Consider the following 20,145-nt stretch of genomic DNA (forward strand, 5'->3'; position numbering starts at 1 on the left):
GCTTTTCTGTATGTAAATCCCATTTCTTTTAGGCGGTTTCTTACAGTTCGGTCACAGACATTTACTCCAGTTTCCACCCATTCGTTCCTTATTTGTTTTGTGCATTTTCTATTTCGGAGACATACTGCTTTGTGTCCGGTCTTGACGCTTTCATGTCTTCCTTGGTCTACCAGTATGTTTGCTTTTAACAACCTTCCCATGTTGTTTATTTGGTCCAGATTTTACAGGGTGATTCCATAATTTTTTCGTTAGAACTGAGTGATTCCATTATTTTTCTCCTATGCTTGGTTAAAAAAGTAATCATTACTGACTACCTCATTTTTTGTTCTTGATTTCTTTTAGTGTTTCTTAAAGCCAGAAAGTTGCCATTTGAAATGACTTTAGTTTTGTGCCATGTCTGTGATTTGCTTTTTTTTTTTTCTACAAAATTAAACGACTGAATGAACATCGTCCGAGGCCGGTGATTCCATAATTTTTGTCAGTTGTTGTACCTGTGAGCAAATCAGATTCTGATGATTAATTGTGATGAATCTTTCAAAAAGAGCTTAAAGGTGTAAATAATATTTGCCAGGGGTTGTAGATCCAAAATTATTCTCCATTTCTTTCTTAATTTGTATCTGTCCCATTCTTCTTTTGGGAATTGTTTTTGCACGTGTAGAGCTACCCTCACCCATCCATACACACACCATGTCATTTTGGGCTCCATCCACTGTGGATGTGCAACGTTGTTTTAAGCATAAAAATAAAGGTTATATTTTAAATATTTTTAGTCCACCTCAGTTGGTGAATTTGTCTACATAGTGGAATTCAGAGGTCCTTAATCAGTGATATTTTGTAGTGATGCTACAGCAAACTATGGGTTAACCAGCAGGTCTGAAGGTTTGTGGAAATTACAATAGATTGCAGTAAGCATTATGAACTGATAGTTGGCAACTATTTACTATGCTGCATTAATCTTTGCAAATGACTGGTTAACCAGCAAATCTGAGGGTTTGTAGAAATCACAGGAGTTTGCAGTGGTGATTGCAGCAGCAGACCCTGAATGGTAGTGTGTTGTAGCTGTTTTAGTTTGTTCTAACCTGAAGTCAGATATGCTGGATCATGTAAAGCCGAATTAAGAGATTAGGCACTCAAATAACGAGCGCTTGGAGAGCAGAAGGCACACTTGTGAGCATAATAATGGTATATTTACACTGAGAATATTACTTATTCCACTTGCATACAATGTAACTCAATGTAGCCTCCCCCTACCCAGTTCATGTTGACTTTATCATATACCCATAGCATGTTTTTCCAGAATCTTAACAGTGCATATGAGATTAGAAGTATGAAATCACTGACACTGGCTGTACGGCTCGGTAAATGAAAACAAAATGTAGAATAGAGAATAAAAACATTAACCCTTCTAGCAGCAACTGAATAAAATAGTCTCAATTCTCAGACAAAGGGGTATCTCAGAAAAGGCCTTTGAAATGATGTCATTGAGCATTGTTGGGCCATTTATAGGACCCAGACACCAAAGCAAGGCACTCATAATTGAAGAAAGTGTAGCTCAGCCCAAAAGACAAGACAGGCGCATAACATTAGCACATTCTGGTTTGTTTGACATTTGTTTCTCCTTGTTTCCATGTGTTCGATTTGTTTTTTTTCCTGCCTTCAGTCTGACTCTACAGTGTGCATATTTCAATAAGAGGAAAATCATTGCATTAACAGGTGTCCAAACTTTTGACTGATGCTGTAAGTAGTTTTAACCCCTTCATGACTTAGGCTTTGACATAAATATACATGATATGTCCCCACGTTTCATGCGGTCTCCCGACGCTGAGCCCAAATCTTTCCCTACCCATGATGACTGATTTAATCAACCATGAACTAACTTTAACACGCACTAGCCGTAAGCACGTAACAAAACGTGCCCATCAGCGCCCCTGTCAAGGGCATGCAGGATGCCGATGGGTTATGATAGCTGGGGGTCTGCAAAATACCCCCATGTGTGTCATTGTGAACGCTGACTCTCCTGTGAACGCTGAAGCACTGCTTTGTAAAGGCACAAGTGATCGGCCGATCGCAGCGTCGTGTCCTGAGGGGACTGTTGAAGTCAGTGAAAAGTGTAAAGAACAGTTTTTAAAATATGGAAAAAAAAAGTTAAAATCAACCACTTTTGCCCCATTGAAAATAAAATAATGAAAAAAATACACAATTGTTATCGCTGCCCCATATCCCAAAAAATTAAAACTCTACGGTCTCTGAAAATGGTGACATGAGCAAAATGCAAAACCTATACATGTTTGGTATCTGCGTACTAAGGCCTGAGAAATCATACTGCCAGGTCAGTTTTAGTATTTAGAACAATAGCGGTATTATATAGCAACATAACGTATAGGTATATTCCACATATGTAGTAGTTACTCTTGCTCGTTTGTTCTATCCCCCATACTAACATTTCAGATTTATATCAGGGAGCCAGTTCCCGGTCTGTATGTCTTGTTTTTGCACGGTAGCACTTTTTTGTGACCTGCACCATTTTCCCATTGTGTTCCATCTTTGTCCGGTCATTGTTACAATTTTAATGTGTTTTGCATTTGAATAAAGATTTTTTGCATATCATAGTTATTCTCTTTTGTCGTTTTCTGTGGTTTCCACATCCCCGTTGCAGTTTTAGTATTTAGTCAACAAGGTAAATAATAAAAAAAAAAATATTGTGGGATTGCACTTTTTTTTGCAATTTCGCCGTACTTGGAATTATTTTCCCGTTTTCCAGTACACTATATGGTAAAATCAATGGTGCATTCAAAAGTATAACTCGTCCCACAAAAAAGGCCTTATGCGGCTATATTTAACGATAATAAAAAAAAAAGTTATGGCTGTGGGACGAAGGGGAGGAAAAAATAAAGCGCAGAAACTGGAAAATCGCAAGTCATGAGCAAGTTAAAGTGAAAGCCAGGTTTGGCCGATAAGAGTTAGGCCACTGCCTTTCAGGGCTTATCTACAGCATTATACAATCTGACTTGCAACAAAAATAGCTTTTATTATACTCGCCTGGGGCGGTCCAGTCCGATGGGTGTCGCAGGTCCTGGTCCGGCGCCTTACATCTTTTTGTGATGCTGTCCTCCTGCTTGCTTCATGTGGATGACCTGTCCATTCGTCACCCACACGGGCTCCCGGCATTGCGCTCCTGCACAGGCGTACTTATCTACCCTGTTGAGGGCAGACCAAAGCACTGCAGTGCGCATGCACCGGGAAAGGTCAAAGAGGCCAAGCGCCTGCGCACTGCAGTACTTTACTCTGCCCTCAACAGGGCAGATAAATATACCTGTGCAGGAGCGCGATGCTGGGGTGCCTGTGAAGCAAGCAGGAGGGTGGCGATAATAAGTAGATGGGAGGTGTTGGACCAGGAATTGCGACACCCATCAGACCGGACTGCCCCCAGGGTGAGTATAATAAAAGTAATTTTTCTCTTGCAGATCGGATCAGGGGCTTATAATACAGCATTATAGAATGCTGTAAATAAGCCCTGAAAGGCGGTGGCCATAACTCGTATCAGCCAAACCTGGTGACATGTTCACTTTTAAAGCATTTATGTCAAGCTCAAATGCACAGTCAAAATTAAATGTTTGGAAAATGTTGCGGGCCATCTTTGATAATTATTAAAAAAGTCTACAATTGAAGTTTTTTTTCTTTTTAATCAAGTATGATGAACTTTTTCATGTGGAAGCAAACTTTAAAGTAGTTGTCCCACTAATAAAGTACATCTTAATTAACAAATCTTAGAATTAAGTATTGGAATAATATAATATGTTCTGTAACAGCAATAAAAATCATATGGCCCAATGGCTTAATTTAATTATGTAATAAGGATAAAAAAAACCTTCAATAATGCAGATAAAGAATGATGCCAACAAAAGTGCCTCCAAACACAGTATGATACGCTACAGTGAATTCCTGCAAAGTACCCTCCACACGCAGTGTATGATAACCCTACTGTGCACCTGTTTCAATCCCCCCCTACAGACTTGACCCCATCACAGTATGATTTTCCAACTGTAATCTCACACAGCGCTCCATACAGTATAATGGGCTCACATAGTGCTCCATACAGCATAATGGGCTCACACAGCCCTCCATACAGTATAATGGGCTCACACCATGCTGCATACAGTATAATGGGCTCACACAGCGCTCCATACAGTATAATGGGCTCACAGTACTCCATACAGTATAATGGGCTCACACAGCCCTCCAGACAGTTTAATGGGCTCACACAGTTCTCCATACAGTATAATGGGCTCACACAGTCCTCCATACAGTATAATGGGCTCACACCGTGCTCCATACAGTATAATGGGCTCACACAGCGCTCCATACAGTGTAATGGGCTCAGTGCTCCATGCAGTATAATGGGCTCACACCATGCTCCATACAATATAATGGCCTCACACAGCGCTCTATACTGTATAATGGGATCACAGTGCTCAATACAGTATAATGGGCTCACACAGCCCTCCATACAGTGTAATGGGCTCACACAGCCCTCCATACAGTGTAATGGGCTCACACAGCCCTACATACAGTATAATGGGCTCATACAGCCCTCCATACAGTATAATGGGCTCACACAGCACTCCATACAGTATAATGGGCTCATACAGTGCTCCATACAGTATAATGGGCTCACAGCCCCCCATACAGTTTAATGGGCTCACACAGTGCTCCATACAGTATAATGGGCCCCACATAGTGTTCCATGCAGTACAATGGTCACAAAAATACTCCATACAGTATAACCGGCCCTGCATTGCCTTCCATACAGCATAAGGGTCCTGCATAGTGCTCCATATAGTATAAATACCCCACATAATGCTCCATACAGTATAATTGGCTCCACATTAAAAGAAAAATATCTCAATACAACTGGTGCTCTGTAATGACGTTATCACGCCTGCTGCGCTGACACGTCAGATGTAGAGGTGGGAGGGGGAGCTTCAGCCAAATATACAGTCATGGCCAAAAGTATTAACACCCCTGCAATTCTGTCAAATAATAGTCAGTTTCTTCCTGAAAATGATTGCAATCACAAATTATTTGGTATTATTCTCTTCATTTAATTTGTCTTAAATGAAAAAAACACAAAAAGAATTGTCCTTAAGCCAAATTGGATATAATTCCACAGCAAACATAAAAAAGGGGGTGGACAAAAGTATTGGCACCTTTCGAAAAATCATGTGATGCTTCTCTAATTTGTGTAATTAAAAGCACCTGTAACTTACCTGTGGCACCTAACAGGTGTTGGTAATAACTAAATCACACTTGCAGCCAGTTGACATGGATTAAAGTTGACTTAACCTCTGTCCTGTGTCCTTGTGTGTACCACATTGAGCATGGAGAAAAGAAAGAAGACCAAAGAACTGTCTGAGGACTTGAGAAACCAAATTGTGAGGAAGCATGAGCAATCTCAAGGCTACAAGTCCATCTCCAAAGACCTGAATGTTCCTTTGTGTACCGTGCGCAGTGTCATCAAGAAGTTTAAAGCCCATGGCACTGCGGCTAACCTCGCTAGATGTGGATGGAAAAGAAAAATTGACAAGAGATTTCAATGCAAGATTGTGCGGATATTGGATAAAGAACCTCGACTAACATCCAAACAAGTTCAAGCTGCCCTGCAGTCCGAGGCTACAACAGTGTCAACCCGTACTATCCGTCGGCGTCTGAATGAAAAGGGACTGTATGGTAGGAGACCCAGGAAGACCCCACTTCTTACCCCGAGACATAAAAAAGCTAGGCTGGAGTTTGCCAAAACTAACCTGAAAAAGCCTAAAAAGTTTTGGAAGAATGTTCTCTGGTCAGATGAGACAAAAGTAGAGCTTTTTGGGCAAAGGCATCAACATAGTTTACAGGAGAAAAAAAGAGGCATTCAAAGAAAAGAACACGGTCCCTGCAGTCAAAGATGGTGGAGGTTCCCTGATGTTTTGGGGTTGCTTTGCTGCCTCTGGCTCTGGACTGCTTGACTGTGTGCATGGCATTATGAAGTCTGAAGACTACCAACAAATTTTGCAGCATAATGTAGGGCCCAGTGTGAGAAAGCTGGGTCTCCCTCAGAGGTCATGGGTCTTCCAGCAGGACAATGACCCAAAACACACTTCAAAAGCACTAGAAAATGGTTTGAGAGAAAGCACTGGAGACTTCTAAGGTGGCCAGCAATGAGTCCAGACCTGAATCCCATAGAACAGAGGTCCCCAACCTTTTTTGCACCAGGGACCGGCTTTAAGCAAGACCAGTTTTCCATGGCCCGGTGGGGTGGGGCAGGGGTGGGGCTCTGGTCATATGGGGGTGGGGTTATGGAGGGGTGGAGCTTAGTGCATACTTATCATGTAATTATGACATTTATAATGAGAATGTGATTCACACATTCTCACACACACATTCTCACACACATTCACACACACACATTCACACACACACACATTCACACACACACACTCACACACATTCTCACACACACACACACACATTCACACACACACACACACATTCTCACACACACACACACACACATTCTCACACACACACACACACACACATTCTCACACACACACACACACACATTCACATTCTCTCACACACACACACACATTCACACACACACACATTCTCACACACACACATTCACACACACACATTCTCGCACACCCCTCTCACCTCTCCTCGCACTCTACCACAGCATCTCATTGCCTTCCTCTGACACAGCCGGCCGCTGAATGATGACGTCATCCAGCGGCGCGTCTGTGGGAGAGGGAGCAGGAAGACAGATCGCTGGGCAGCGGAGCTGTGGGGATTTCTCCCTGCCCGTCGCAGCCACCCTGCAGGGGCTCCCCTCCACCTCTGCACACGTTGGGAGCCGGCGCTCTGCAGCTTCTCTGTGCCGGCTGTCAGCTTGACAGTCGGCACAGAGAACAGCTGACTCCCTGACCGGGGGCGGCAGAATGCAGCCGCCGGGGGAGACACTGCGGACCGCCGAATGAGGCGGCCCGACTGCGCCCCTCCCTGCCGGCTGCGCCCGGGGCAAATGCCCCGGCTGCCCCCCCCCCCTAGATACGCCACTGGGCGTGTCAGTGAGGAGAGCCTGCCGCCCCACCCCATCAGGAACACACCATGCTGCGCAGGAGGGCTGCGTCACTAAGACCCGCCTGACGCCCCGCCCCGTCCTGCATAATGTTCTCTGCCGGGAGCTGCGAGCTGTCACAGAGCGTGCTCTGACCAGGCGCAGGGCCGCGAAGCTAGCTGTCAGCGGCGCCGCGGACCGGCTGAAAAACCTCAACGGCCCGGTCCTGGTCCGCGGACCGGCGGTTGGGGACCTCTGCCATAGAACACCTGCGGAGAGATCTAAAAATGGCAGTTTGGAGAAGGCACCCTTCAAATATCAGGGACCTGGAGCAGTTTACCAAAGAAGAATGGTCTAAAATTCCAGCAGAGCATTGTAAGAAACTCATTGATGGTTACCAGAAGCGGTTGGTCGCAGTTATTTTGGCTAAAGGTTGTACAACCAAGTATTAGGCTGAGGGTGCCAATACTTTTGTCTGGCCCATTTTTGGAGTTTTGTGTGAAATGATCAATGTTTTGCTTTTTGCTTCATTCTCTTTTGTGTTTTTTCATTTAAGACAAATTAAATGAAGATAATAACACCAAATAATTTGTGATTGCAATCATTTTCAGGAAGAAACTGAGTATTATCTGACAGAATTGCAGGGGTGTTAATACTTTTGGCCATGACTGTACACGGGGGACCAGCTTGGCGTCGCTGGCCCTGCGGGCCAGAGCTTGTCATATGTGGGTTAAAGACTAAATTTGCTATTTATTTTTAACTGCTTTTTCTTTTTCTTAGATTTTTGGAAATATAATATTGAAAGGCAAGAAAAGTAAGTTCAGTTACTAAATAAATATAGGTCTGTAAAGCGCTATGGAATTAATGGCGCTATATAAGTGAGTAAAATAAATAAATATGTATTTGTTTTTCTTTACTAAATTCCATGCTATGCCAGTCTCTGAACTGTTCAGGAAAATGCGTAACTAAATCACTCACTATTAATGAACTGAGTTTTAAATTAAAAAAAAAAAAAAAATCCAGTGTCTCTTTACAGCAATATAAGCGAAGGTACTCCACATTGTGGGGAGCTGTGAGATCCTGCCAGCACTATACTAGCAGGACTTCCTATTTTTGCATCTTCAGGATTGCTCACAAAGCTCCAATCACCAGCAAGCTATTCTCCATGGAATGTTTGCTCCCCGTGCTGTGCTGATTGGCATGGCACAAATAATAAACTACGGTAATAATTCACAGTATTAATTTTTTCAGTCCTATCGACGTTGCTGTAGTTTTTGCTTATAGACTTCATGGTGACATCTGACCTTTGCTGTCACTGTGCCATAATCCTATTTGGATGGTCTTTGGAACAGGATTTGATTGATGCCAGATTAATGACTTTGATCTTGCGCAACCACTTTAACTATTGATTTCTGTTGTAAAATAGTTTTTTGTTTTTTTTTTTCTTGTGCAGGTTGGATGAATATAAGAAAAAGGTATTTTTTTCAATATAACTATACTGTTTTGACTTAAACCCAAATATATGCATAATCATTAAATATAGCATTGAAATAATTAAATTACTATCCTGTACAAATTTTATATTCCCTAAGCAGGAAATTGCAGGGATGCATAATATGACACTTCAGTGGTCAGCTAAGACTTGATTGCATAACACGCTAACTTTATTTCATTTATTATTTATCGGTGTCCGATAATATGTTCAACTGTCTGTCATGATTGGAAAGGACTTCCCGACCAATGCAGTATATATACGTCATGACGATCGCCTGGGCACAGTGGGCTGATTCTGATACCTGGCACTTTAACCCCTTGTCGGATAGGATACTACGTCTGACGTCAGAAGCCCCGCTTTGAGGTGGTCTCCGGCGGTGAGCTCACCTCAAGGCCGCGACAGGTCAGTTGTTTTCAACAGCTGACATGTGCCTGCAATAGGTGCTGGCGGAATCGCGATTCACCCGCTCCTATTATCTAGTTAAATGCCGCTGTCAAACTCTGACAGCGGCAATTAAATGGCCTTTGGGCTGAAAATACACGCATCACTGACCTCCATCGGGGGGTCAGCGGTGCGTCAGCATGACAACCAGAGGTCTCCTTGAGACCTCTATGGTTGTTGATGCCGGATTGCTGTGAGCGCCACCTTGTGGTCGGCGCTCATAGCAATACTGTAATTCTACTACATAGAGACGATCTGAGCAATCGCCTCTATGTAGCAGAGCCAGTCAAGTTGTGGCAGCTTCTAGTCTCCCATGAAGGCTATTGAAGCATGCCAAAAGTAAAAAAAAATAAAAATAAAAAAAATTAAAATTATGAAAAAAATATAAAAGTTCAAATCACCCCCATTCAAAATAAAACAATAAAAATAAAATCAAACATACACCTATTTGGTATCGCAGTGTTCAGAATCGACCGATCTATCAATAAAGAAAAATTAACCTGATCGCTAAATGGCGAGGGGAAAAAACCCCCCCAAAACTCCAGAATTACGTTTTTGTTTTTTTTTGTTGCCGCGACAATGCATTAAAATGCAATAACGGACGATCGAAACATCGTATCTGCACAAAAATGGTATCATTAAAAATTTCAGCTCGACACCAAAAATGAGGATGCTGTGGGTCTCGGAAAATTGTGCTTTTTTTTTTTTTTTTTCCATATCAAACGTTGGAATTTTTTTTTTTTCACTACTTGGATAAAACAGAACCTAGACATGTTTGGTGTCTATGAACTCGTAATGAGCTGGTGAATCATAATGGCATGTCCGTTTTAGCATTTAGTCAACCTAACAAAAAAGCCAAACAAGCGTGGGTTTGCACTTTTTTTTTTTTTTTGAAATTTCACCACACTTGGAACTTTGTTCCATGTTTTCGAGTACACGACATGCTGAAACCAATTGTGTCGTTCAAAATTACAATTCGTCCCACAAAAAATAAGCCCTCACATAAGCATATTGACGGAAAAATAAAAAAAATATATGGCTCTGGGAAGGAAGGGAGTGAAAAATGAAAACGCAAAAAGCCCCGGTCATAAAGGGGATAACCTCCTGAACGCTTCAATCGCTGCATTTAGCAAGTAGGCAGAGGGAAGAATGCCCCTCTACCCTTGGAATGGAGACCTTGCGATGATACAAGTCCCGATCGTTGCCATGGTGACCCAATGTTGTCATGACAACATCCTGGTCACTAGGTACTAGCAAGTTAGTTGGATCATGCGCAGTGCGTGATCGAACTAACTTGTCTGCAGCACTGGCAGGTTTTAAGGTATAGTAATGGTCCTGCATTGATATACATTGAAACATAGTGAATTATAAAGCACTGTGGAATATGTTGGCGTTATATAATGATTATTAAATTAAAAAAAAGTTGTAAAAATAACAATTTAAAAAATATATACCGTATTTTTTGGACTAGAAGACGCACTTTTGTTTCCCAAAAAATTTGGGGGCAAAATGGGAGTGCGTATTATAGTCGGAATATATTTACAAGTACTGTGGCGGCAACAGGAGTTGGGCAATTCTGCGGCGATCACACTGCCCTCTCAGGCTGGTGCGGCCGGTTCGGTGTTGGTGCTGTGTGGTGCTAGGGGCTCCGGGAAAATGGCAGGCGGGGGGTGGCACATGCTCAGGGATGAGATCTCCATGTAAAAGCGCGAAAACCTAGAAAAACTATGCAAATGGGGTATTGCAGTACTTGTACTGACCCAAAGAATAAAACTGCCTTATTAATTTACCACACACTGAACAACATTAAAAAAAACAATTCGTGCTTTGTTGTTTCTTGTTTAGCCTCCAAAAAATCTGAATAGAAAGCGATAAAAAAAAAAATGGTACCAATAAAAAAAAAAAAAAAAATCAACTCTTACCACAAAAAAAACAAGCCGCTGTCATGACTGTCAACCGACATATGGAAAAATTATAGTTCTCAAAATATGGCGATGCAAAAACTTGTTTTTTTTAAAAAATATTGCGCCTTTAAGGCCGGTTTCACACATCAGTGGCTCCGGTACGTGAGGTGAGTTTCCTCACGTACCGGAGCTACTCACACACATGTAGACACATGAAAATCAATGCATCTGTGCATCAGCGCTGTCACTCCCCCCCCCCCCCCCCCCCCCACATGGTGCTGAAGCCGCGATTCATATCTATCTTCTGTGCAGCAGCGTTTGCTGTAAAGAAGATATGAATAATCCATTTTTTTAGTGGTTTTTAGTGTTTAAAATAAAGCTCCATGTCCCCACCCCCTGTGCACCTGTACCTGCGGCCGCCGACTGTAAATGAGCGGCCCCACGTGACCGCATACAGGAGAAGATGCGGCCAGAACAGGAAGCAGCGACAGCCAATGAGGGAGCTGGGTGAGTATTTTCAGAACAGGCTTTAGGTGTTCCATCGCCGCAGGTACAGCTGCGTATAACGTGGAAGGCCCTGTCTTCCGGGACTATGCGACCTGTATCACAGGTGTGGTGGCTCGGTCAGCGTTCCGGACACAGCGGGGCGCATCGCGAATGACGCATGGAAAGGGGCGGACCCTGATGAGTGTCAGCCGGCGAGGATCGATGACGCGCGGCGCATGCGCAGTGGAGGCCACGTCGGTAAATGACGGCGCCCTGTAAAGCGCAACGGGGGAATGGGGGCGCCTTTCGGTTCCTGGGGCAGATGGAGTTAATAGGAGGCATAAGGGAGCGACACGCAGCACTACAGGTGAGAGATAATACCGATGGGGGTGCGGTCTCGTGGGGGAGGGGCCTCCCATATACTATGTACCAGGCAGTTCACTTGGATTGGCCTGCTGACCCCATCTGGGGTAGGTACCAGGCTATTTAAGAGATCCCTATGGGTTACTACATGCTTCTTATCCATGTTGGAAAATGGAGTCTCAGGCAGTCCTAGATGAACTATTGGAGAAAGCAGGTGATAGCAAGGAAAGTTTCCATTACCTAGGAAGACCCTACTACAGACGGGGTACTAATAGAAGATGGTTTGACCGTCCAAAAACTAATAGAGAAAGGTACAGATATGACACCAATAGGTCAAAACTGTGCAGTATTCCGTGTGATGGGGCACATTTGTTCAGACAATCAGGTAACCGTAGCTTATATTAATCATCAGGGGGAACCCGATCCAGATCCTTAATGGAAGTGGCGGGTCGTATCTTTCAGATAGCTGAAACTCCTCTATGGTGGCTCACATCTCTTCATATAAAGGGAAGACACAACATCACGGCAGATTATTTAAGTCGCAGAAAACTCAGGCAAGGAGATTGGGTTCTGAATTAGGCCATCTTCAACCAGATCACACTTCTATGGGGGTGCCCGGATATAGACCTCTTCGCCAGCAAAGAGAACAAAGAGTCGCCAGTTTTGCTCATTACACCCCAGAGACAATCCGTACGCGGTGGGCGCCCTCCTAATTCCATGGCATTTCAACATGGCCTATGCCTTTTCCCCCACTGAACTTGATCCCGATTGTTCTGAGGAAGATACGGGAGGATAGAGCTTGGGTAATCCTAATAGCGCCGTTCTGGCCCAGGAGGCCGTGGTTTCCGTGGCTGAGGAAACTGTCCATTTCTCACATTGGATTCTTCCGGAACTACCAGACCTCCTCTCCCAAGGTCCAATTTTCCATCCACGAGTGTCCAGTTTACATCTGGCGGCGCGGAATTTGAAGGGACATTACTGAAAAAGAAGGGGTTTTCACAAGGACTAATTAATACTTAAAAGCAGGAAGGTTTCCACAACGAATATTTGTTCAAATATATATAATGATCTCCAATAATTATTCAAGTATTACTACTAACTAAAGAGATATAGTGCTCATAACCATTACTGCAAATTATGGGTGGCCGACATAGCAACACTGCCAGTGCTGCCAAGATACCTACAGCCAGCTAATACCACATATCACCATCATAGCGCCAATAACCTAACAATTAGTAAGTAAGTTGTGCAGTATGAGCTGCGATTTACCCACCACAATGCAGACAGGGTCTCCTGGGACGAGCCTCAGCCCCAACGCGTGTTTCGGAAAGACAACCTTTGTCAGGAGTATATACGGTATATAAACTTGCTTGTACACCTAGTTTATTTGTCCATGTGGACATATACATACTCTGTAATTTAGAAGTGTGGCACCAGTTAGTCAGCAAGATAAGGTAACTGATTACTGTTTGACTCACCAGATCATAAGATGCACCCTAAACCGGCAGGAGTGGGGTGGTGCTACGGGCCCTGTGATGGGAGGAGGGGGTTGTTCGGTGGTGTGAGACACTGGCGGGTCCCGGGCTTTCATGAAATGTTGGTGGAGTTCCCACACTTACCCTTGGCTGCTGGAGGCGGCGCATGCACAGATTGAGATTTCTGGAGTCCCATTCCATCAGCTGCCAGCCTCCTGTGACCACACTCCACCGCAAATACATGTACGGTAACTATATTTATTTTTCTTTCAGTTGTCTGTGTACGAAATACAGAAAAATAACATCTTAAAATACATGGTAAGGACCTTTTTTTATGAATTATTTTTCACTTTTTTGGTGATAGAGGTTTGGTGTTATGTAACAAAAATAGAAGATTTGTCTTTGACTCTTTTTCTTTTAACCCCTTCATGACCCAGCCTATTTTGACCTTAATGACCTGGCCGTTTTTTGCAATTCTGACCAGTGTCCCTTTATGAGGTAATAACTCAGGAACGCTTCAACGGATCCTAGCGGTTCTGAGATTGTTTTTTCGTGACATATTGGGCTTCATGTTAGTGGTAAATTTAGGTCAATAAATTCTGCGTTTATTTGTGATAAAAACGGAAATTTGGCGAAAATTTTGAAAATTTCGCAATTTTCACATTTTGAATTTTTATTCTGTTAAACCAGAGAGTTATGTGACACAAAATAGTTAATAAATAACATTTCCCACATGTCTACTTTACACCAGCACAATTTTGGAAACAACATTTTTTTTTGCTAGGAAGTTATAAGAGTTAAAATTTGACCAGCGATTTCTCATTTTTACAACGAAATTTACAAAACCATTTTTTTTAGGGACCACCTCACATTTGAAGTCAGTTTGAGGGGTCTATATGGATGAAAATACCCAAAAGTGACACCATTCTAAAAAATGCACCCCTCAAGGTGCTCAAAACCACATTCAAGAAGTTTTTTAACCCTTCAGGTGCTTCACAGCAGCAGAAGCAACATGGAAGGAAAAAATGAACATTTAACTTTTTAGTCACAAAAATTATCTTTTAGCAACATTTTTTTTATTTTCCCAATGGTACAAGGAGAAACTGAACCACGAAAGTTGTTGTCCAATTTGTCCTGAGTACGCTGATACCTCATATGTGGGGGTAAACCACTGTTTGGGCGCACGGCAGGGCTTGGAAGGGAAGGAGCGCCATTTGACTTTTTGAATGAAAAATTGGCTCCACTCTTTAGCGGACACCATGTCACGTTTGGAGAGCCCCCGTGTGCCTAAAAATTGGAGCTCCCCCACACGTGACCCCATTTTGGAAACTAGACGCCCCAAGGAACTTATCTAGATGCATAGTGAGAACTTTGAACCCCCGGGGGCTTCACAAATTGATCCGTAAAAATGAAAAAGTACTTTTTTTTCACAAAAAAATTCTTTTAGCCTCAATTTTTTTCATTTTCACATGGGCAACAGGATAAAATGGATCCTAAAATTTGTTGGGCAATTTCTCATGAGTACACCGATACCTCACATGTGGAGGTAAACCACTGTTTGGGCACATGGTAAGGTTCGGAAGGGAAGGAGCGCCATTTGACTCTTTGAATGAAAAATTATCTCCATCGTTAGCGGACACCATGTCGTGTTTGGAGAGCCCCCGTGTGCCTAAACATTGGAGCTCCCCCACAAATGACCCCATTTTGGAAACTAGACCCCCCAAGGAACTTATCTAGATGCATATTGAGCACTTTAAACCCTCAGGTGCTTCACAAATTGATCTGTAAAAATGAAAAAGTACTTTTTTTTTCACAAAAAAATTCTTTTCGCCTCAGTTTTTCATTTTCACATGGGCAATAGGATAAAATGAATCCTAAAATTTGTTGGGCAATTTCTCCCGAGTACGCCGATACCTCATATGTGGGGGTAAACCACTGTTTGGGCACACGGCAGGGCTCGGAAGGGAAGGCGCGCCATTTGACGTTTTGAATGGAAAATTAGCTCCAATTGTTAGCGGACACCATGTCGCGTTTAGAGAGCCCCTGTGTGCCTATGCATTGGAGCTCCCCCACAAGTGACCCCATTTTGGAATCTAGACCCCCCAAGGAACTTATCTAGATGCATATTGAGCACTTTAAACCCCCAGGTGCTTCACAGAAGTTTATAATGCAGAGCCATGAAAATAAAAAATAATTTTTCTTTCCTCAAAAATGATTTTTAGCCTGGAATTTCCTATTTTGCCAAGGGTAATAGGAGAAATTGGACCGCAAATGTTGTTGTCCAGTTTGTCCTGAGTACGCTGATACCCCATATGTGGGGGTAAACCACTGTTTGGGCGCACGGCAGGGCTCGGAAGGGAAGGCACGCCAATTGGCTTTTTAAATGGAAAATTAGCTCCAATCATTAGCGGACACCATGTCACGTTTGGAGAGCCCCTGTGTGCCTAAACATTGGAGATCCCCCACATATGACCCCATTTTGGAAACTAGACCCCCAAAGGAACTAATCTAGATGTGTGGTGAGGACTTTGAACTTCCAAGTGCTTCACAGAAGTTTATAACGCAGAGCCATGAAAATAAAATAAAAATTTTATTTTCTCTAAAATGATTTTTTAGCCTGCAATTTATTATTTTCCCAAGGGTAACAGGAGAAATTTGACCCCAAAAGTTGTTGTACAGTTTCTCCTGAGTACGCTGATACCCCATATGTGGGGGTAAACCACAGTTTGGGCACATGTCGGGGCTCGGAAGTCAAGTAGTGACATTTTGAAATGCAGACTTTGATGGAATGCTCTGCGGGCGTTACGTTGCGTTTGCAGAGCCCCTGATGTGGCTAAACAGTAGAAACCCCCCACAAGTGACCCCATTTTAGAAACTAGACCCCGAAAGGAACTTATCTAGATGTGTGGTGAGCACTTTGAACCCCCAAGTGCTTCACAGAAGTTTATAACACAGAGCAGTGAAAATAATAAATACGTTTTCTTTCCTCAAAAATAATTTTTTAGCCCAGAATTTTTTATTTTCCCAAGGGTTACAGGAGAAATTGGACCCCAAAAGTTGTTGTCCAGTTTCTCCTGAGTACGCTGATACCCCATATGTGGGGGTAAACCACTGTTTGGGCACACGTCGGGGCTCAGAAGGGAAGTAGTGACTTTTGAAATGCAGACTTTGATGGAATGGTCTGCGGGCGTCACGTTGCGTTTGCAGAGCCCCTGGTGTGCCTAAACAGTAGAAACCCCCCACAAGTGACCCCATTTTGGAAACTAGACCCCCCAAGGAACTTATCTAGATATGTGGTGAGCACTTTGAACCCCCAAGTGCTTCACAGACGTTTACAACGCAGAGCCGTGAAAATAAAAAATCATTTTTCTTTCCTCAAAAATGATGTTTTAGCAAGCAATTTTTTATTTTCTCAAGGGTAACAGGAGAAATTGGACCCCAGTAATTGTTGCCCAGTTTGTCCTGAGTACGCTGATACCCCATATGTGGGGGTAAACCACTGTTTGGGCACATGTCGGGGCTCGGAAGTCAAGTAGTGACGTTTTGAAATGCAGACTTTGATGGAATGGTCTGCGGGCGTCACGTTGCGTTTGCAGAGCCCCTGGTGTGCCTAAACAGTAGAAACCCCCCACAAGTGACCCCATTTTGGAAACTAGACCCCCCAAGGAACTTATCTAGATATGTGGTGAGCACTTTGAACCCCCAAGTGCTTCACAGACGTTTACAACGCAGAGCCGTGAAAATAAAAAATCATTTTACTTTCCTCAAAAATGATGTTTTAGCAAGCAATTTTTTATTTTCTCAAGGGTAACAGGAGAAATTGGACCCCAGTAATTGTTGCCCAGTTTGTCCTGAGTACACTGATACCCCATATGTGGGGGTAAACCACTGTTTGGGCACACGTCGGGGCTCGGAAGGGAAGGAGCACCATTTGACTTTTTGAATAAAAGATTGGCTGGAATCAATGGTGGCGCCATGTTGCGTTTGGAGACCCCCTGATGTGCCTAAACAGTGGAAACCCCTCAATTCTTACGCCAACACACCCCTAACCCTTATCCCAACTGTAGCCGTAACCCTAACCACAACCCTAACCGCAACACACCCCTAACCACAACCCTAACCCCAGCACACCCCTAACCCTAACCACAACCCTAATTCCAACCCAACCCTAACCCTAAGGCTATGTACCCACGTTGCGGATTCGTGTGAGATTTTTCCGCACCATTTTTGAAAAATCCGCAGGTAAAAGGCACTGCGTTTTACCTGCGGATTTCACCTGCGGATTCCACCTGCGGATTCCTATTGAGGAATAGGTGTAAAACGCTGCGGAATCCGCACAAAGAATTGACATGCTGCGGAAAATACAACGCAGCGTTTCCGTGCGGTATTTTCCGCACCATGGGCACAGCGGATTTGGTTTTCCATAGGTTTACATGGTACTGTAAACCTGATGGAACACTGCTGCGGATCCGCAGCGGCCAATCCGCTGCGGATCCGCAGCCAAATCCGCACCGTGTGCACATAGCCTAATTCTAAAGGTATGTGCACACGCTTTGGAAAACGCTGCGGATCCGCAGCAGTTTCCCATGAGTTTACATTTCAATGTAAACCTATGGGAAACAAAAATCGCTGTACACATGCTGCGGAAAAACTGCACGGAAACGCAGCGGTTTACATTCCGCAGCATGTCACTTCTTTCTGCGGATTCCACAGCGGTTTTACAACTGCTCCAATAGAAAATCGCAGTTGTAAAACCGCAGTGAAATGCGCAGAAAAACCGCGGTAAATCTGCCATAAATCCGCAGCGGTTTAGCACTGCGGATTTATCAAATCCGCTGCAGAAAAATCCGCAGAGGACCAGAATACGTGTGCACATACCGAAACCCTAATCCTAACCCTACCCCTAACCCTACCCCTAACCCTACCCCTAACCCTAACCCTAACCCTACCCCTACCCCTACCCCTAACCCTACCCCTACCCCTACCCCTAACCCTAACCCTAACCCTAGTTCTAACTCCAACCTTAGTGAAAAAAAAAAAAATTCTTTATTTTATTATTGTCCCTATCTATGGGGGACAAATGGGGGGGGTCATTTACTGTTTTTTTATTTTGACCACTGTGATAGATTATATCACAGTGATCAAAATTCACATTGGAACGAATCTGCCGGCCGGCAGATTCGGCGGGCGCACTGCGCATGCGCCCGCCATTTTGGAACATGGCGGCGCTCGGGGAAGAAGACTGACGGACCCCGCCAGGATCGGTAAGTATAAGGGGGGGAGATCAGGGCACAGGGGGGGGAGATCAGGGCACGGGGGGGCGTCGGAGCACGGGGGGGGAGGGATCGGAGCAAGGGGGAGAGTGATCGGTGTGCGGGCGGGTGGATCGGTGTGCAGGGGGGGGGGGATCGGTGTGCAGGGGGGGTGGTTCGGAGCACGGGGGGGGATCGGAGTGCGGGGGGGTTTGATTGGAGCACGGGGGGGTGTGATTGGAGCACGGGGGAGCGGACAGGAGGACGGGGGAGCGGAGCACAGGACGGAGGGGAGCGGGCCACAGATCGGGGGGCTGGGGGGGCGATCGGAGGGGTGGGGTGGGGGCACATTAGTATTTCCAGCCATGGCCGATGATATTGCAGCATCGGCCATGGCTGGATTGTAATATTTCACCATTTTTTTAGGTGAAATATTACAAATCGCTCTGATTGGCAGTTTCACTTTCAACAGCCAATCAGAGCGATCGTAGCCACGAGGGGGTGAAGCCACCCCCCCTGGGCTAAACTACCACTCCCCCTGTCCCTGCAGATCGGGTGAAATGGGAGTTAACCCTTTCACCCGATCTGCAGGGACGCGATCTTTCTGTGACACAGCATATGCGTCACAGGTCGGATTGGCACCGACTTTCATGACGCATACGCTGTGTCACAGGTCGGGAAGGGGTTAACTACAAACGACCACTTAAACGTTTTAATTGAATTCCACTTTCCGTAGAAATGATCTATAATAAACATTTTTTTATTTATATTTTCCACAGAAGAGCATGTAAACAATGATTTTGACTTTTTTTTTTTTTTTGTCTTTAGTCCCTCCTTTTTGAAATAATTGGAACATAATAATAATTTTATATTTTTTTGCCGATTTCCCCCTCCCTCCCTGTAAATGGGGCTGTTATATTACAGGGAACATTCAGCCTCCTGGCTGTATAGCAGAGCTGACTGGATCTCCTAGGACCCATCAGCTCATAATCTCTCCCTACATTCAGCTATCAAATGATCATGAAGTTGTAAGAGGTACCGTCGGTACTTCCTAAACTGTATTGCAGAAGGTTTGTTCAGCATTGTGTGTACAGCAATCAGAAAGGCAAATATGATAATAAATCATGTCTTCCTTCTTTGTGGGAGGCGGCTGTGTTTTGATGGCCTGCTCCTGCCTCCACAGGTGCTCCTGAAAACTGCTTGTTCTGAACTGATGTTTTAAGGGTATGTGCACACGTTGCGGATTTGGCCCTGCGGATCTGCAGCAGTTTTCCATGTGTTGTACAGTACCATGTAAACCTATGGAAAACCAAATCCGCAGTGCACATGCTTACAGAAAATTCGGCGCAGAAACGCTGCAGTATATTTTCCACAGCATGTCAATTCTTCGGGTGGAATCAGCAGCGTTTTACACCTGTTCTATTATAGGAATCCGCAGGTGTAAAAATGTAGGCGAAATCCGTGCAAAATCTGCACGAAATCCGCAGGGCATTTTACCTGCAGATTCTGCAGGATCCGTGCTGAAAAATCCGCAATGGAATCCACAACTTGTGCACATACCCTTAAACGTCAGTGCAAAGTAAAGTGTGGACTACCTTGATGTTTATAGTCAAGTGGCAGTTTAAAAGTA

The 20,145-nt window shown here is 44.1% G+C and overlaps 1 protein-coding gene across 3 annotated transcripts in view; it reads left to right on the plus strand.

Annotated features, from left to right (window-relative positions):
- Nucleotides 1–20,145, plus strand: part of LOC138642409 (uncharacterized) — a 231,603-nt gene that overhangs the window by 121,482 nt on the left and 89,976 nt on the right. For all 3 annotated transcript variants that reach the window (XM_069730540.1, XM_069730543.1, XM_069730541.1), the window contains exons 9-11: nucleotides 7,880–7,913; nucleotides 8,553–8,574; nucleotides 13,537–13,581. In XM_069730540.1, the coding sequence (XP_069586641.1) occupies nucleotides 7,880–7,913; nucleotides 8,553–8,574; nucleotides 13,537–13,581 (101 nt within the window). The remainder of the gene's footprint in view (nucleotides 1–7,879; nucleotides 7,914–8,552; nucleotides 8,575–13,536; nucleotides 13,582–20,145) is intronic.

Source organism: Ranitomeya imitator, chromosome 6 (genome assembly GCF_032444005.1).
Source record: "Ranitomeya imitator isolate aRanImi1 chromosome 6, aRanImi1.pri, whole genome shotgun sequence".
Lineage (NCBI taxonomy): Eukaryota > Metazoa > Chordata > Amphibia > Anura > Dendrobatidae > Ranitomeya > Ranitomeya imitator.